The 14376-nt window shown below is 40.2% G+C and overlaps 1 protein-coding gene across 7 annotated transcripts in view; it reads left to right on the top strand.

The window, feature by feature from the left end:
* Positions 1-14376, top strand: part of WDFY3 (WD repeat and FYVE domain containing 3) — a 186763-nt gene that overhangs the window by 101072 nt on the left and 71315 nt on the right. For all 7 annotated transcript variants that reach the window (XM_049815170.1, XM_049815166.1, XM_049815168.1 and 4 more), the window contains 6 exons: positions 3222-3399; positions 5469-5683; positions 7294-7406; positions 9363-9594; positions 12321-12421; positions 13509-13727. In XM_049815170.1, the coding sequence (XP_049671127.1) occupies positions 3222-3399; positions 5469-5683; positions 7294-7406; positions 9363-9594; positions 12321-12421; positions 13509-13727 (1058 nt within the window). The remainder of the gene's footprint in view (positions 1-3221; positions 3400-5468; positions 5684-7293; positions 7407-9362; positions 9595-12320; positions 12422-13508; positions 13728-14376) is intronic.

Raw genomic sequence — 14376 nt, 5'->3', positions numbered from 1 at the left:
GGAGTGGTGCCCTCCAAGTGTTATCCTTTATGTAAACGAGAGTAGGTAGGAGTCCTCCAGCACATGCATTGGGATGGCGGTACATAGGTGTCCTCCCTGTTACCTGGAATACATTGTTCTTCCAACCCTCCTCTATGATTTGAATCAAGAACTACAGCTTTGCCAGCTGTTTGATTGCTGTAAATTTTGGCAGAAAAAACTTACCTTGACAGGGTGGTTGGTTTGGGGTTTTTTTGTGGTTTGGGTTTTGGTTGTGGGGTCTTTTTTGTTTTTTTTTGAGAGGATGCTTTGGGCCTGACAGGGTGAAGTACAGAATAGAATGTAGCTTTAAAATACTGTTAGCCATTTATTTGACAAAATTTGGATGGTGGTCACTCTTGGGAAATGATATGCGGAGGGTTTATCTACAATACATCTTACTTATTTCTTTCGAGATGAAAATGGTGTTATAATTCTCATCAAGAGTTGTACTTAATTATAAAATTTCAGTTTGGAATTTTCTTCAGTTTTATTTTTTGTTAAATTAGACAGATCTATGTGTTGTCTTCAGTACACTGCCTTTTTCCATTGTCCACTTCCTCCTTTCTTCTCCCTTAAAGCGATCATATAAAGAATGTATAAGGATGGCTAAATTAATTTATTGCAGGTTCTACACTGACCTACAGATCTGTAACATTCGCTGAATACTTTGGCAGGATTTTGTAGGATCTGGGTTTTTTCCTTTCCTAGAGAACTCTTCTTGAACTGTTCTTTTTTTTTCATTGTTTTGATACAAGTACTCCTTATATGGAAAAACTAAACATGGAAGGTATTTTTAAAATTATGTGAAAAACTTTCAATAACACATGCTTTAGGGGCGTAACTTTTACTTCGATTGCTGACAGAAAAGCAAATTGCCTAGTCTTGACTGTATCCCCTTTTCAGTTTGTATGTAATGTTGAAGTCCAGGCCTTTTGAGGCCAGGATCACATGCTTGCTCGCGAATCATACTGAGCAATGGCTCAGGTTTTTGTTAGGCTCTCCCTGTACTAACATGTTATAATGTCACAGTTTACCTAATGAGGTGAATGAGATAGTGCAGATCAGGATGCTTAGAAGTAAAATTTGTGCTTAAAAGTGGACAGAAGCTTGGTCTTCAAGAATGTCTTGGGGAGTGGAATTTCACTAGACTGAAGAGCATTCTTAAATACAAATAGATATTTAGTTTTTAAACAGTATCCTGTAGAACTTGCATTGAGACGCTCAAGATGACATTGGAAAGAGGTAGCAGTTTTCTTCTTCAAGTGGAGAACAACTCTGTTAGTATGCGTGAGAAACAATTCCCCATGTTTCAATATCTGCATTAAGACAGGGAAAAGGGTAGAGATAACATCTCTCTATGACAGTATTACGAGTTGTTCTGCTGTTCTTAATTCCAGTTAATTTTAAAGAGACAACGAAGATTTCTCTACCTGCCAGATATTTCAAATGGTGAATCTGCTAGAGAAGTTTAGGAAATTGATGGCTAGAGTTTGTAAAACATGGGCAGATATTTTTTTTAGTGGTTGATTACAATAGAATCGCCACACTATTTCATGTTTGCTGTATTAGCTGAATGAGTAAAGCATCAGTAATTTAATCTTTCTTCAAAAACTCTCTTTTAAAAAGTGCTCTTGGATTGTTCAGATGCCAAGTTGTTGTTGATCTGCCATGAGCCTTTTCAATAGGAACGCTTTTGTTGGAACATTATTTATCCAGCCCATTTTCCAGCCAGCACAGGAAGATTGTTCTGTACTTCCTAGTGTCCTGTCTTAGGCTAAATAGTCCATTGCCTCAGCCTTCCCACACAAATGACATTTCTTGCTGGGGGTTGTGTGTGTGTTTGAGTTGGAACCTTCAGAGTGCTTAGGACAGAATTGTACTTGGAGCCTTCCTCATCTCCCATCTATGTCCTGTTTCTCCCAAGAGAAAAGATTTCATTGTTGGAAGTGCCCAGTGGGTGAAGCACAGCGAGTCTGAGTATTATTTCTGTTAGGGTTAGGGGTTAGGTAAATCTCTGTCACTGAGAACAAGAGAGGAAATGCCTCTTTCAACTGATTTGATAGGAAGAGACTTGTTGTTAGCTAGACTCACTTCTGGTAAAACAGCAGGCAATATTTGGTCTTCAAGAAAAATTACTGCATAGAGTTTTTCTTTCTTCTTACAAATAAGCTTGTATGATAAATACTGTGAGAATTATGGGTGGTTTTCTTGGGGGGGTGGGGTGGGTTGTTTTGTTTGTTTGTGGTGAGCATGAGACTTTCGAGCTATCTTTTGCTTCTAAAGTACCATCTTGAAAGTCTATGTTCAGTAAGCTGCTCATAGAATCATAGAATTGTTTAGGTTGGAAAAGACCTTTAAGATCATCAAGTGTCAACCCAGCACCACCCGGCCCACTAAACCATGTCCTGAAGTGCCTTGTCTATGTGGGTTTTTGAACACCTCCAGGGATGGGGACACCACCACTTCCCTGGACACCACTTCCCTGCTGTTTGTGTGTTGAATCTTGCACTGAAAGAATAGCATCAAGCTGATACCTCCGAGAGTTTCAACAAGAAACGCATCTACAGCTCTCAGTGCAAGTGGTTGCTTTTAAGTTAGTGTGTCTAGGCCTCTTTTCCCTGGATCAGACTAAAGCAGCTTAATGTAAAACTAAATTTCCGTAGCAGTCATGGAAAGACTGAGAGCATACAGACTGCTGGCTGGAGCGTACACCGAGACCAAGGCCAACTTTCTGTTCTTATAGGCTAATTAGGGATTGCCGAGAATTTCATGATAGAGCATTTTAATAATCAGCTGTTAATGAAAAGCAAATGGGGAGAAACGTATTCAAAGCTGAATTCACCCCTCAGAACAGGAGCAGTGCTAGCTTTCATGCTGCTGGTGCTGTGTGCTGCCACCACGACTAGAATGAAAAGAGGGAGGCAATGAAGGCAACATTTAAGTTCTTCAAACTGCATAGCACCTGGGGAAAAGATTCCTGAGTTCTAGTATAGTCGAGAAATTAAAACCCTTCCAGGTTGTCTTTGGGCAAACATGTCCAACAGGTTTGAGAAGAGGAAAGCACTTGGTCTGTCTAACTGAGGGAACAGAAAGGAGAGGGGAATAACATCTATAGGCCAGTTCAACTTTACAGCTGCTTGAAAAATGCAAAGCTCATAATAGATGGGTGTTGTAACCATGGGATGTTTTCTGTCCTGCAGGCATGCATATCATTCTGTTTCAACACCTCCTGTTTGCCCTCAGAAAAACATAGCTGATGTGAAACTCCAAACAGGACCCACACCTGTACAAAGCTCTGATGCAGTCGTTATCCACCCTGGTGCTATGCTCGCGATGCTGGATCTTCTGGCTTCTGTTGGATCAGCTACACACCCAGAGGTAGCAAAAAAATTCTGCTGTCTTAAGCTTTGAGAGTGACTGGGAAAAAGGATTGCTCCGGGAAATAGGGAAAACCAATGATGTCCTCTCATTTTGTGCTGCAAAACTAACACATTTCACAGACTAATTGAGTCGAATAACTGGTGACATAGAGGTCTGATAGAAATTGCTTTATTTCACAGGCTTTGTTTTGTCTCTTTCAAGCACTTGGCAACAATGTAAATTTAAAGAAGTGTCTGAAGTGGCCATCAGATAAATTTCCAAGCACTGTGATTAATTCATGTTTTCCCTGATGCATCAGGTGTTAACACGTAGTAAGAGGAGGACGTGGGATTGTACGTTATAGCTCAGTGAATGTGTGCTGTTTGAAATAGCTGGAATATGTTCTCATTCCAAAATTGTACTGCCTGCTTTGTAGAATCCCCAAACCAAAACCTCTACTGGACGTTTCTATATAAAGGATTTGCTGGGCATTTTTTGAAGTTGCTTAGGTATATTTTGTTTGAGATGTTTTCCCTGAAGAACATTGTTTATTTATTTTTTTTAAAAAAAAAGTTCTGAAAGCTTACAAGAATTGCTCGACTTGATTCCTCCTCCTTGTCCTCTACCAGTGATAAGTATGGCAACTTTCTGTCTTCGGGGCATTAATTTGGCAGTTATGTTGCATATATCTTAAATATTGTAGAGATTGTAGATGATGATGGGGAGCACAATGAAGCCCCCGTAATCCAAGGGGAAATGGTTAGTGACCTGCTACATGATTTAGACACACACAAGTCTATGGGTCCACCCAAGGGTACTGAGGGAGCTGGTGGAACTGCTTACCAAGCCACTTTTCATCGTTCATCAGCAGTCTTAGCTAACAAAGGAGGTCCCAGTTGACTGGAGGTTAGCAAATGTGATGCCCATCTACAAGAAGGGCTGGAAGGAGGATCTGGGGAACTACAGGCCTGTCAGTCCGACCTCAGTGCCAGGGAAGGTTGTGGAGCAGATCATCCTGAGTGCCATCACATGGCACAAACAGGACAACCAGGTGATGAGGCCCAGTCAGCAGGGGTTTGTGAAGGGCAGGTCCTGCTGATCTTCTGTGATAATGTGACCCACTTAGTTGATGAGGGAAAGGCTGTGGATGTTGTATACCTGCACTTTAGTAAAGCCTTTGACGCCATTTCCCACAGCATTCTCCTGGAGAAACTGGCTGCGCATGGCTTGGACACATGTGCTCTTCACTGGGTAAAAAAAACTGGCTGGCTGGACAAGCCCAGAGTTGTGGTGACTGGAGTTAAATCCAGTTGGTGGCTGGTCACAAGTGGTGTTCCCCAGGGCTCAGTATTGGGGCCAGATCTGTTTAATATCTTTATCAATGATCTGGACAAGGGGATCAAGGGCACCCTCAGTAAGTTTGCAGATGACACCTAGCTGGGAGGGAGGGTTGATCTGCTTGAGAGTAAGAAGGCTCTACAGAGGGATCTGGACAGGCTGGATCGATGGGCCGAGGCCAATTGCATGAGGTCCAACAAGGCCAAGTGCTGGGTTGTGTGCTTGGGTCACAGCAATCCCATGCAGCGCTACAGGCTTGGGGAAGAGTGGCTTGAAAGCTGTCTGGCGGAAAAGGACCTGGGACATGGTTTAGTGGTGGACTTGGCAGTGTTTGGTTAATGGTTGGACTCGCACTTAAGGGTCTTTTCCAACCTAAAATGATTCTGTGTTAAGTTAATAGGAATACCTTAGCAGTCACAAAGATAAAAGTTCTTAGTGCACGCTAAGCACATAGTACTTCTAAACTGACTCACTTCTGCTGGTGGAAGGACAGGTTAGTTTAACCATTCCTACCTGAATTGATTTGCTTTACAGTGGTTGTAGTAATCCTTGCTATAACTTGTTACCCTTATACATAAAGAGGTGAAAGTGTCTCTTCACACACACGCATGCACATATATTTAAGTATAGGACGTTTTGCGTATTAATTGCTAACAGTAGTTTCCTTTTCTTTGTTACGCAGAAGGGCTTTCTTTTACTTGCCTTCTCAGTTTGTGTCTTCTCAAGTTGTGTGCTCTTCTTTTTTTCAGCATGCACTGGATCTTCAGCTGGCAGTGGCCAATATCCTGCAATCTCTAGTACACACAGAGAGAAACCAGCAAGTCATGTGCGAAGCTGGGCTCCATGCACGGCTTCTACAAAGATGCAGCGCTGCTCTGGCTGACGAGGACCACTCGCTGCATCCGCCACTCCAAAGGATGTTTGAAAGGCTGGCCTCACAGGCGCTGCAGCCAATGGTGTTGAGGTCAGAAAGATAGCACTGAAGTCCAGTTGAGCTGAGGCCTGCTGCCTGCACTGTTGCTGGCTGGCTGTAAATGGCTCGGATTGGTAGAGAGCATAAGTGACCTTGTGTGGTAGTGATCTCATGGGATCCAATTTTATTTCTTATCAGATAGACTGTCTTGCTTCTGTTAATCAGTGTGTAACCCTGGAGATGCTGGGAATTGGATGACCAGGAAGGAGGGAGAAGTATGGAGCGGGGAAATCTGGTGTTTTTCACAGAGATTGTGCTGAAGTTAAATGCTTGCTTTCTTCCTGCAAATCTTGAGAGGCTATCAAAAATGCCATTCCTGACTAGGTCCTCAGGAAGAGGAAGCATGAGGATGGATTCCTTGACTTTGTGCAATGTTGAACACCTCAGATTGGAAAAGATTTGAGCCAGCAGTTTTATTTAGCGCTTTAGTTTGTGTGAAGGAAATGCAGGAATGTGATACGAGAGGTGTCTGGAAAAATGTGGGGATTCATCACTTTAAAAAGGTGCTCTTTCTGTGTATTAATGCAAATAGGTTTGTACATCTATGCTAGTACTAGAAAAGCAAGCTTGAAAAGTTTATGAGTATATTTTGAACCATTTGTTCAATACCCACACAGTTGTATGATAGTTTGGATTGCTTGCTAGGTTCTGGGGAGACCTTCTTGCATCCTTCACATATAAAAAGGGGGCTTATAAGAATGATGGAGAGAGACTTTTACCAGGGCCTGTAGTGACAGGACCAGGGGTAAGGGTTTTAAACAGAAAGAGGGTGGATTTAGACTGGGCATAAGGAAGACATTTTTTACAATGAGTGTGGTGAGACACTGGAAGAGGTTGCCCAGAGAAGCTGTAGATGCCCCATCATTGGAAGTGTTCAAGGTCAGGTTGGGTGGGGCTTTGAGCAACCTAATACAGTGAAAGATGTCCCAGCCCACAACAGAGAGGTTTGGACTAGATGGTTTAGTCTTCCATCATACAAGTAAGTATGACATGCAGTCACAAGAGCTGCTCGGTTCACTTCGATGGCATGTAGCTGTGTCAGAAATGATTCTGCAAGGAGCGCTCTTGTTGGCAGTTCCATCGCAGGAACTTAAGCTTCCCTAAGCATAGATACTGATAGCCTAGGTACCTGTAGATACAGATATTATAGTTATCTGTAGATACAGATGTTGATACCTGTGGAACCATCCCCCAGCCAAATAGGACACATGGGTAAAACAAAGCTGAGGTCAGTTACTTCAGCCTGTGGCCTGCCTTTCCAGATGAGTTCAGCTTGCTGAATGTGCATCAGTGAGCATCCTGATGTTCTCCTACAGGATGCAGCAGCCTCCTGCCAAGTCTCTGGAATTAAGAGAAGGGAATTGGGAGCTTTATCAAAATTGCTTGATTAGTTAAAATAATGCCAACCTTTGAGAGCATGTGCTCAAAACTTAAGTAGTTTTGAATGGATATGTTTCTTGTAATTAGTTTATTTATTTTCTTAGTTAAAAGTTATGTTTATTACAATTACTGTCTTTTTTAAAAACAGTATTAGATTTGGTGCCATTCTAGGCAAATAAATAGACAAAATGATTTGTAAATTTTTTTATTCTCTTTCTTAGGGAATTTTTACGCTTGGGAAATCCTTTGAATTGCGGAGCTTGGGACAAAAAGCTGCTGAAACAGTACCGAGTGCACAAACCCAGCTCGCTGAGTTTTGAACCGGAAATGAGAAGTAGGTGCTGAAGTGCGAGAAAGTTGCATAAAGAATGCTTCGCTGACATCCCCCAATTGCATACTTCTGTAAAATTTGTAGATAAGCATCCATAAAAACCTAACTCCGCCCTGGCTTTGAATGAATGTGAAATCATCAGAACAGTTTGATTGGAAAAAGTTCTAAAAGCAGAAGGAATGTAGTACTTGTATTTACTATATATCCAGTGAGGTAATTGTAATTTTTTTATTTTAGAACCGTAACTACTAAAAATGACAGTAGTTTGCTTTTAAGTCTTCAGAAGATAATGAGTTTGTAGTTATTTAACAGTAAAAGGAAAAATATTTTTCTCAGATACTTCCATGTGCACATCACGTCATTAAGTCTGTGTAGTGTCTTTCATGGGTTCAGTAAGGTGTCAGATAAAATAACTGAAATTCCTACACTTAAGCATAATTCCATTTATTTCAGCTAGACTCAAGAACCTGGCTCATCACTAGTAATGAGAAAGAAATAGAAATAATTAAAAAGAAAAAAAAGCATAATACACATAATCTGGCAGAATCTCAATCTAATAATTGTTTATCTTATAAAGAGGTAGAATTTGGAGTTGGAACACCCACTCTTAATTCTTATATCTGCTTTAAAATTAAAAAAAAAAAGGGGCCAAGGGGACACCATGATAACTCAGTTTCAGTTTTAGTCCTGGAATTAACACTGTGGGAAGGTATTATTCACAATATATTTTGATAGGATATTCACTGATATCCCCAGATTATAGACAGACACACATACATGTGTGCAGTGGATATTTTCATTATACCTTTGCGTGGTACCATGTCATGGAAGTTCATCCGTCTGACAGAGTGCTTCATATTCTATCAGCGATTACACATCAGCTCTGATTTTTCAGACTGGAAAGTTACATCTGTTTTCCAGCCATTGAATGAATCAATCTGATTAACTGCACTAAATATCTGTAACTGATGGATTCCTCCAGCTGATCCAAACCTCTCTTGCAGATGCACTCTTTCCTGTTATTAGCCATGAGTTGCAGAGCTTGGGAATAGCTGTTCGTGTAGTATAGGAGAGTCTCAGTAAATGGTAATACAAAGAAATTATTGATAAGTTTCCAAAGCACATGATACTTATTTCTATGTGTCAACTCAGTCATTGTATGGCCAGTTGTAACACATAGCTAAAAATACCTTAGTTGAAATGTTTGAATTATTTAAAAGGAACTAGAAAGCATCCTGGATGGTACTGAATTACAAGCATTAAAAAATGAAATAAATAAACAAAATAACTGAGCTCATGTTATGTCATCAGGTTCAGTACATTTAAAAAGAAGAGAGAAGGAGAGATTCAACTTCTCTCTAGGCCAGTGCTTTATTTATTTATTTATTTTTAATAGGGTATTATCACAGGGGAAGGTAAACAATGAAAATTGTGAAAATGTGACTCTGAAAAGTTTTTAACCTAGGAAAGAGAAGGCAAAGGTAGCTTCTAAATACAAGTTATATTAAATTTCCTAAGCTAAGCTTACTAAGTCTTTCTGCTTATTGAGAGCTCTGAGACTTTTGGCTCAGAGTTAACTGCATCTGAAAAACAGGAAGCAGAGTTGTTACTTCCTGTTAAGTCAGGTAGCAGGAGCGCACCTGAAAGGGAGCCTCTGTGAAAGGGACACTTTCCTGATGTTAGGTAATGGTATGGCCTCTTGGCTCAATTTTTTGGCATTACCATAGACTTTCTGTAATACCTTGCTCAAAATACTCATGGCTCTGCCTCAGTTGAATGTTTTTTTATAATGAGAGCAATGCTTCCCAACTCATCATCTTCTAACTGAGAGGCTGAACTGGTCAACGATGATTGACAATCCAGCTATTTCATTGGAAGCAGTACTTGAAAAGTCCACATAAATAGTCTGAAAATGCTTCCTGTTTGCAATGTTTTGTTGTTTCTTGGCTTCTACTGTAGATAGCATGGTTACCTCCATGGAAGGTCTGGGTTCTGACAGCGTCTTTGGTTTGCATGAAGACAGCCACTATCGGATAAGCAAGAGCCTACTCAAGCCAGCAGAAGGGAGCACAGTACCCCTGACAAGAGTGAAGTGTTTGGTCTCCATGACAACCCCACATGATATCAGGCTTCACGGATCATCAGTTACGCCGGCGTTCATTGAGTTTGACACGTCTCTTGAAGGGTTTGGGTAAGGTCCTACAGTGCTCTCAAATAACAGGGGGCACAGTGCAATGTTTTCTTACTTTATTCTTTCAGAGAAACAGTTGGGACTTTTAATGGACTGTTTGCAAACCAGAAACAAATTAATTCTTTAAAGAAACGAAACGAATACTTCAAGCCACAGAAATTTCCACTCTGTCATTCATTAATGCCTTGAAACCCAATGCTTGCTTGGTGTGTGAAAATAGAAGTAGGTTTGTATCTAAACGTTGATAGTTACCTTCTCAGTTCTGGATTTCATGTGCCTTTTAAAACAAAAGAATGCCAACTTACCCTTGCAGAAACTCATTAGTTGCTAGGATTTATGTGCGGCATTTGGATGGCTCAAATTCTCTGAAACCCACTTAAAGTTGCTGAAGAACTTGGAAGTGCAAAAGTGGGCAAATTGGAAATACAAGTAGGGCAGAGAAGGCATCTATGCTGAGTCCAAATAACTGGAAAAAAATTATTGCTAACTGGAGTTGCAACCTGAATATAATGCTTAATTCGTTTGGTTGGTTTTTTTCTTTTAGCATCTGGTAACACCTTCACTTACTGTTTTTTGCTCTCTAATTAAACACCTGCTGAGTGAGGCACTTTATGAGGATCACGTAAAATGATTTAGCTTGACTGTTCAGAAGATGAAAACATGACACCATTCTCAGTATCTGTTTAAGGAAAATGCTTTGTCTTCTTGGTTATAAAAATGGAATAGAAAAACCTCAAAACACTCATTTTGTTCTGTGCTAAGGGGTAAATACCTCAAAATTGCTACAAAAATTCAGACCAATAGTGTAAGGAACAGGTATTCTCTAACTGCCTGCAGACTGCTCCATAGGCGGAGGCTCACATATAGGCTAAAAGCCAGTAACTCAGAGAGGGTAGTGTTATGAAATACGTGCAAGTCAGACAATTGTGAATGGTACCTCAAATGATAAGTAATTGTTCAGAATTGCCCAGAAGCTTGGTTAAAAGCTTAAAAACCTTGACCAGAAGCTTTATTAAAAGGTTTTTAGTGACATGAACCACCAAAAATGATGACTGTGAAGCCCAAAGGAGCCTGACAAATTCTTGTATGAGATGAGTAGCTCCTCAATGGGTTTTTTTGGTGTCTTTTTTTGAAAGAATCATGAGAAGAGGTAGAACTGTTGTCCACAGCTGTACTGTAATTTCATACAAACAGAAACAGCTCCACCTGACAGAATTGTTCATCTTGTCTTTTTCTTTCCAGACCTTATATTTATACTACTGTGTTTTCTTAAATCTATTTCTGTTCTGATGTGGCCTTTGACAGAGCCAGTTGCATCTTAGTGCACTTGTTCCAGTTTATTTGGGATAACTGGTCTGAGAGTAGAACCAGCCTGGATATTTGGGAGCTCTGCTGCTCTGCATTCTCTTTTCAGCTTTGCAAAGCAAGGATGCAGCACCTGTCTTGCATCTAGCCTTCATATCCAACGTAGTCAGGGACGGACTTTTATTTGAAAACAAATGGTGCTCAAAGTTCTGTTCTACATGCTTCATAAGAGACATGAAAATGTTTTGGACCTAAGAAGAACTTGAAATAGGCTAGCAAAATGAATTGTTACTGTGGTTGCTCCAGGAGATTTGTAGGTGCTGGTAATGTGTCTAGAAGTAATCCACATAATGCAGCTGTGACTTCATGTAATTTCAACAAGTCACCTAAGAAGGCTGCTATAATCAATAAAAAAAACAACTCTAAAAACTTCTTGGTCTGTTTTAAAGTGCCAGGGTGTTTCATGAATTCAACAGTTGGTGGACCCTTGCAAGTTATCTGCTTAAAGAGAACATGCTTGTAACACCATTGACCATGGGGGATTCACCCAGAGAAGAACATTTTCAAGAGGGAGGAAGAAGTATATAATGAGAACTGTAATCAAAAGGAAGATAGTAGTGACCAGAACCATGGACTGCTGTTGCTTTCAAGATGCGTGGTCAAGTTAACTCTTCATAGCTTACATGAGAACAAAGTAACTCCTAGCTCTGTGGGGCAACTCAGCTACAGTATACTTAAAGTAGCCTGCTGAAGTGTAAACATCAATAAAATGATGATTCTTCAGCAAGTGGAAAAGCTGTCATTTTGCCTCCAGCAGGACAATCTATACAAACTAGAAGCTGAACTCCTGTGGGGTTTCACTCCACTTTGGCTAGGCTGGTCACTGAAATGGTCTGGGCTCTTAAAATCTTTTAGTACTTAAGGGGGGTACTCCTTACATCTGTTTCCATTGTGTCCACAGCATCAGTGGCTCTTGTAAGGACAAAATGTAGCTAATTTAGTGAAGTATGATGTTAGTGTGAGAGTATACATACTTAAAATAAGAACAGCATAGTATGCAATTACCAGATCCTTTGGATATTTTGCTAATCTGTCTCTTTTAGAGTCCAGAACATCTCAAAGGCTGCAGTGAGTTATGGTTGCCCACAAGGGAGCATCTTAGGCTATGGAGCCATGTGGGTCTAAGTCCCTGTGCCTTTGCGCCAAAGATATATGCTGCCAAAGCTCCTTGCACTGGAGATAATTTAGCCTCACAAGGAGAAATATTGAGAATTCACTTCTACTTCTTATGAATACATACAGTTAAGGAGAGTGATGGTGTGCTTGTGGTATATTCTCCTAGGCTATATTTTGTTTGTATTGAACTCCGGTTATATTGACTTTCATAAACTCTAGTGTGTTACTGGTCCTCTGTTTGACAGCTGCCTGTTCTTGCCAAGTTTGGCTCCCCATAATGCACCTACAAATAATGCTGTTACAACAGGACTTATTGACGGTGCAGTTGTCAGTGGAATTGGAACTGGTAAGTACTTGAGTATGACTCCGTAACATCAGTGTTTTGTGTCTGATGTTTAGTTTTCTTATATTTCTCTGTTAGCCATGAAGTGATAGTATGGTGTTGGATGTTGTACACTCATAATTGAGAACTTTTTCTGTCCTTTTTGTGTTTCTGTTGCTTTTTTGCCCCCAAGTCAATGAAAAGCAATATAAAATACAAATATGTGATTGCTTTAAAATACAAGGCTTTCAGCAGAAGGTTAAGTTGTAATCAAGAGAAGCGTATGAATAATGAACCTGGATGGATTAAGAACAAGTTGAGGTAGTAGTGTGAAGACTATAGTAAACATAGAAGGAATTGTAAAGCTGTACTTGTGGCTTTGTTCTGCTGAATTCTTGACTGAATTTGTTACAGGTGTAGTTACACACATCATCACAAAAATTCATCTAATTTGTTTGCTATCCCTTATACTTGTCCACTGTGGGCTGTTCACCCTACAGGAACTTGATGTGCTGTGGTGCAAATTGAACATGATCACTTAATTTAAAAAAGGTGTTAAGTATAAAAACTAAGGTGAAGGTTTACTGCAGTAAGATGGAATTAGTGTTAGGCAGTACTTGAAGTCTGTGAGCTCATTGTTCTGTGGGAGCACCCCAGGAGATGAAAGGGAGTCAGGTGTATGTGGTGGAGAGCTCTTCAACAAAGGCTTCTTCAGCGAGTCACATCTATGGAAGAAGCATCTCATCATGATATTAGCAGTTTCTGAGGGCCTGATCTGTTTCCACTTTTTTTGTCTAGGGAACTGAAACCGGGTTGTTCTGACCAAGCACACCTTCAGAGTTGGTTTTTGGTTTTAGAATAGGAGGCAATAGTATCCAATTCTTGCTCTGCTTTGTTTTGAAACAAAGCTCCTCTGAGCTAGCTTTATGTGACTTTTCCTCCAAGCTTGAGTCAGAAATGAAAGAAGTAACATTGAAGTCCATGAAGGAAAAGTTTGAGAAAGCACAGCTGTTATCAACTGAGCTGATTGGAAAAAAGGAACAGGAACAAGTAGGGTAGCCTAAGTACTGGCTACTGCAGCTATATAATGGGCTTTCATTTTTGTTTTTAGGTGAAAGATTTTTCCCACCGCCATCTGGTTTAAGCTACTCAACTTGGTTTTGTATTGAACATTTTAGTACACCTCCTAATAACCATCCTGTGAGACTTCTTACTGTAGTGCGGCGTGCAAACTCCTCGGAACAGCATTATGTATGCCTTGCCATTGTCCTCTCAGCAAAAGACCGGTCACTGATTGTTTCAACTAAAGAAGAATTGCTTCAAAATTATGGTAAGAGCTGTGTCATGTCATCAGCTAATCCTGACAATATTGTGGGGGTGCTACAGCAAGTTTATTTTGAACCTAGTGTCTAGAAGAATTGAGCCTGATGGAACTTCTAGTTGCAGCTTCACCAGCTCCTAATGGGTTTTGACAATGGAGAAATGCAAAATGTAAACATTCGTGTAGAAATTAAGGAGCTCTTACAATTTCTAAACAAGATTCAGTATCTGCATATAAAGAAATTTTTTTGCCCAAACCCCAAGTATTATAAATTTGAAGGAGGGGATTACATCATTGTTTTTGAAAGGTTTTTGCCTTTTATTTATCTTGTATTATTCATGTTAGACGTCATCTCTTGAGATGCAAATATAACTATCTTTGCTTTGAAGAAGTTTGGAAATAGTAAACTAACAGGTTGTGGAGGCTTTTTCAATCTGAATAGTCCCAACACTGGAGGGCTATTTGAAGGCAATCAGTCATTTGCTTCCGGTTTTAATGCTGTGGTCAGTTTTCAGAAAGAGTTTGTAGTTTCATTCAGTATCTGTGATCAAAGGTGGAATTACAGGAAGTGCAGTGAAGATCTAAGTGAAGTTGGTGAGGCCAGTGAATTTGCTAGAGTGCGCTATCAGTGCATTTGGGGGCTTCAGGCTTAGCCATC

Source organism: Accipiter gentilis, chromosome 12 (genome assembly GCF_929443795.1).
Source record: "Accipiter gentilis chromosome 12, bAccGen1.1, whole genome shotgun sequence".
Taxonomy (NCBI): domain Eukaryota; kingdom Metazoa; phylum Chordata; class Aves; order Accipitriformes; family Accipitridae; genus Astur; species Astur gentilis.
Note: the sequence above shows the minus strand (reverse complement) of the source record. Positions and strands in the feature narration are given on the sequence as shown.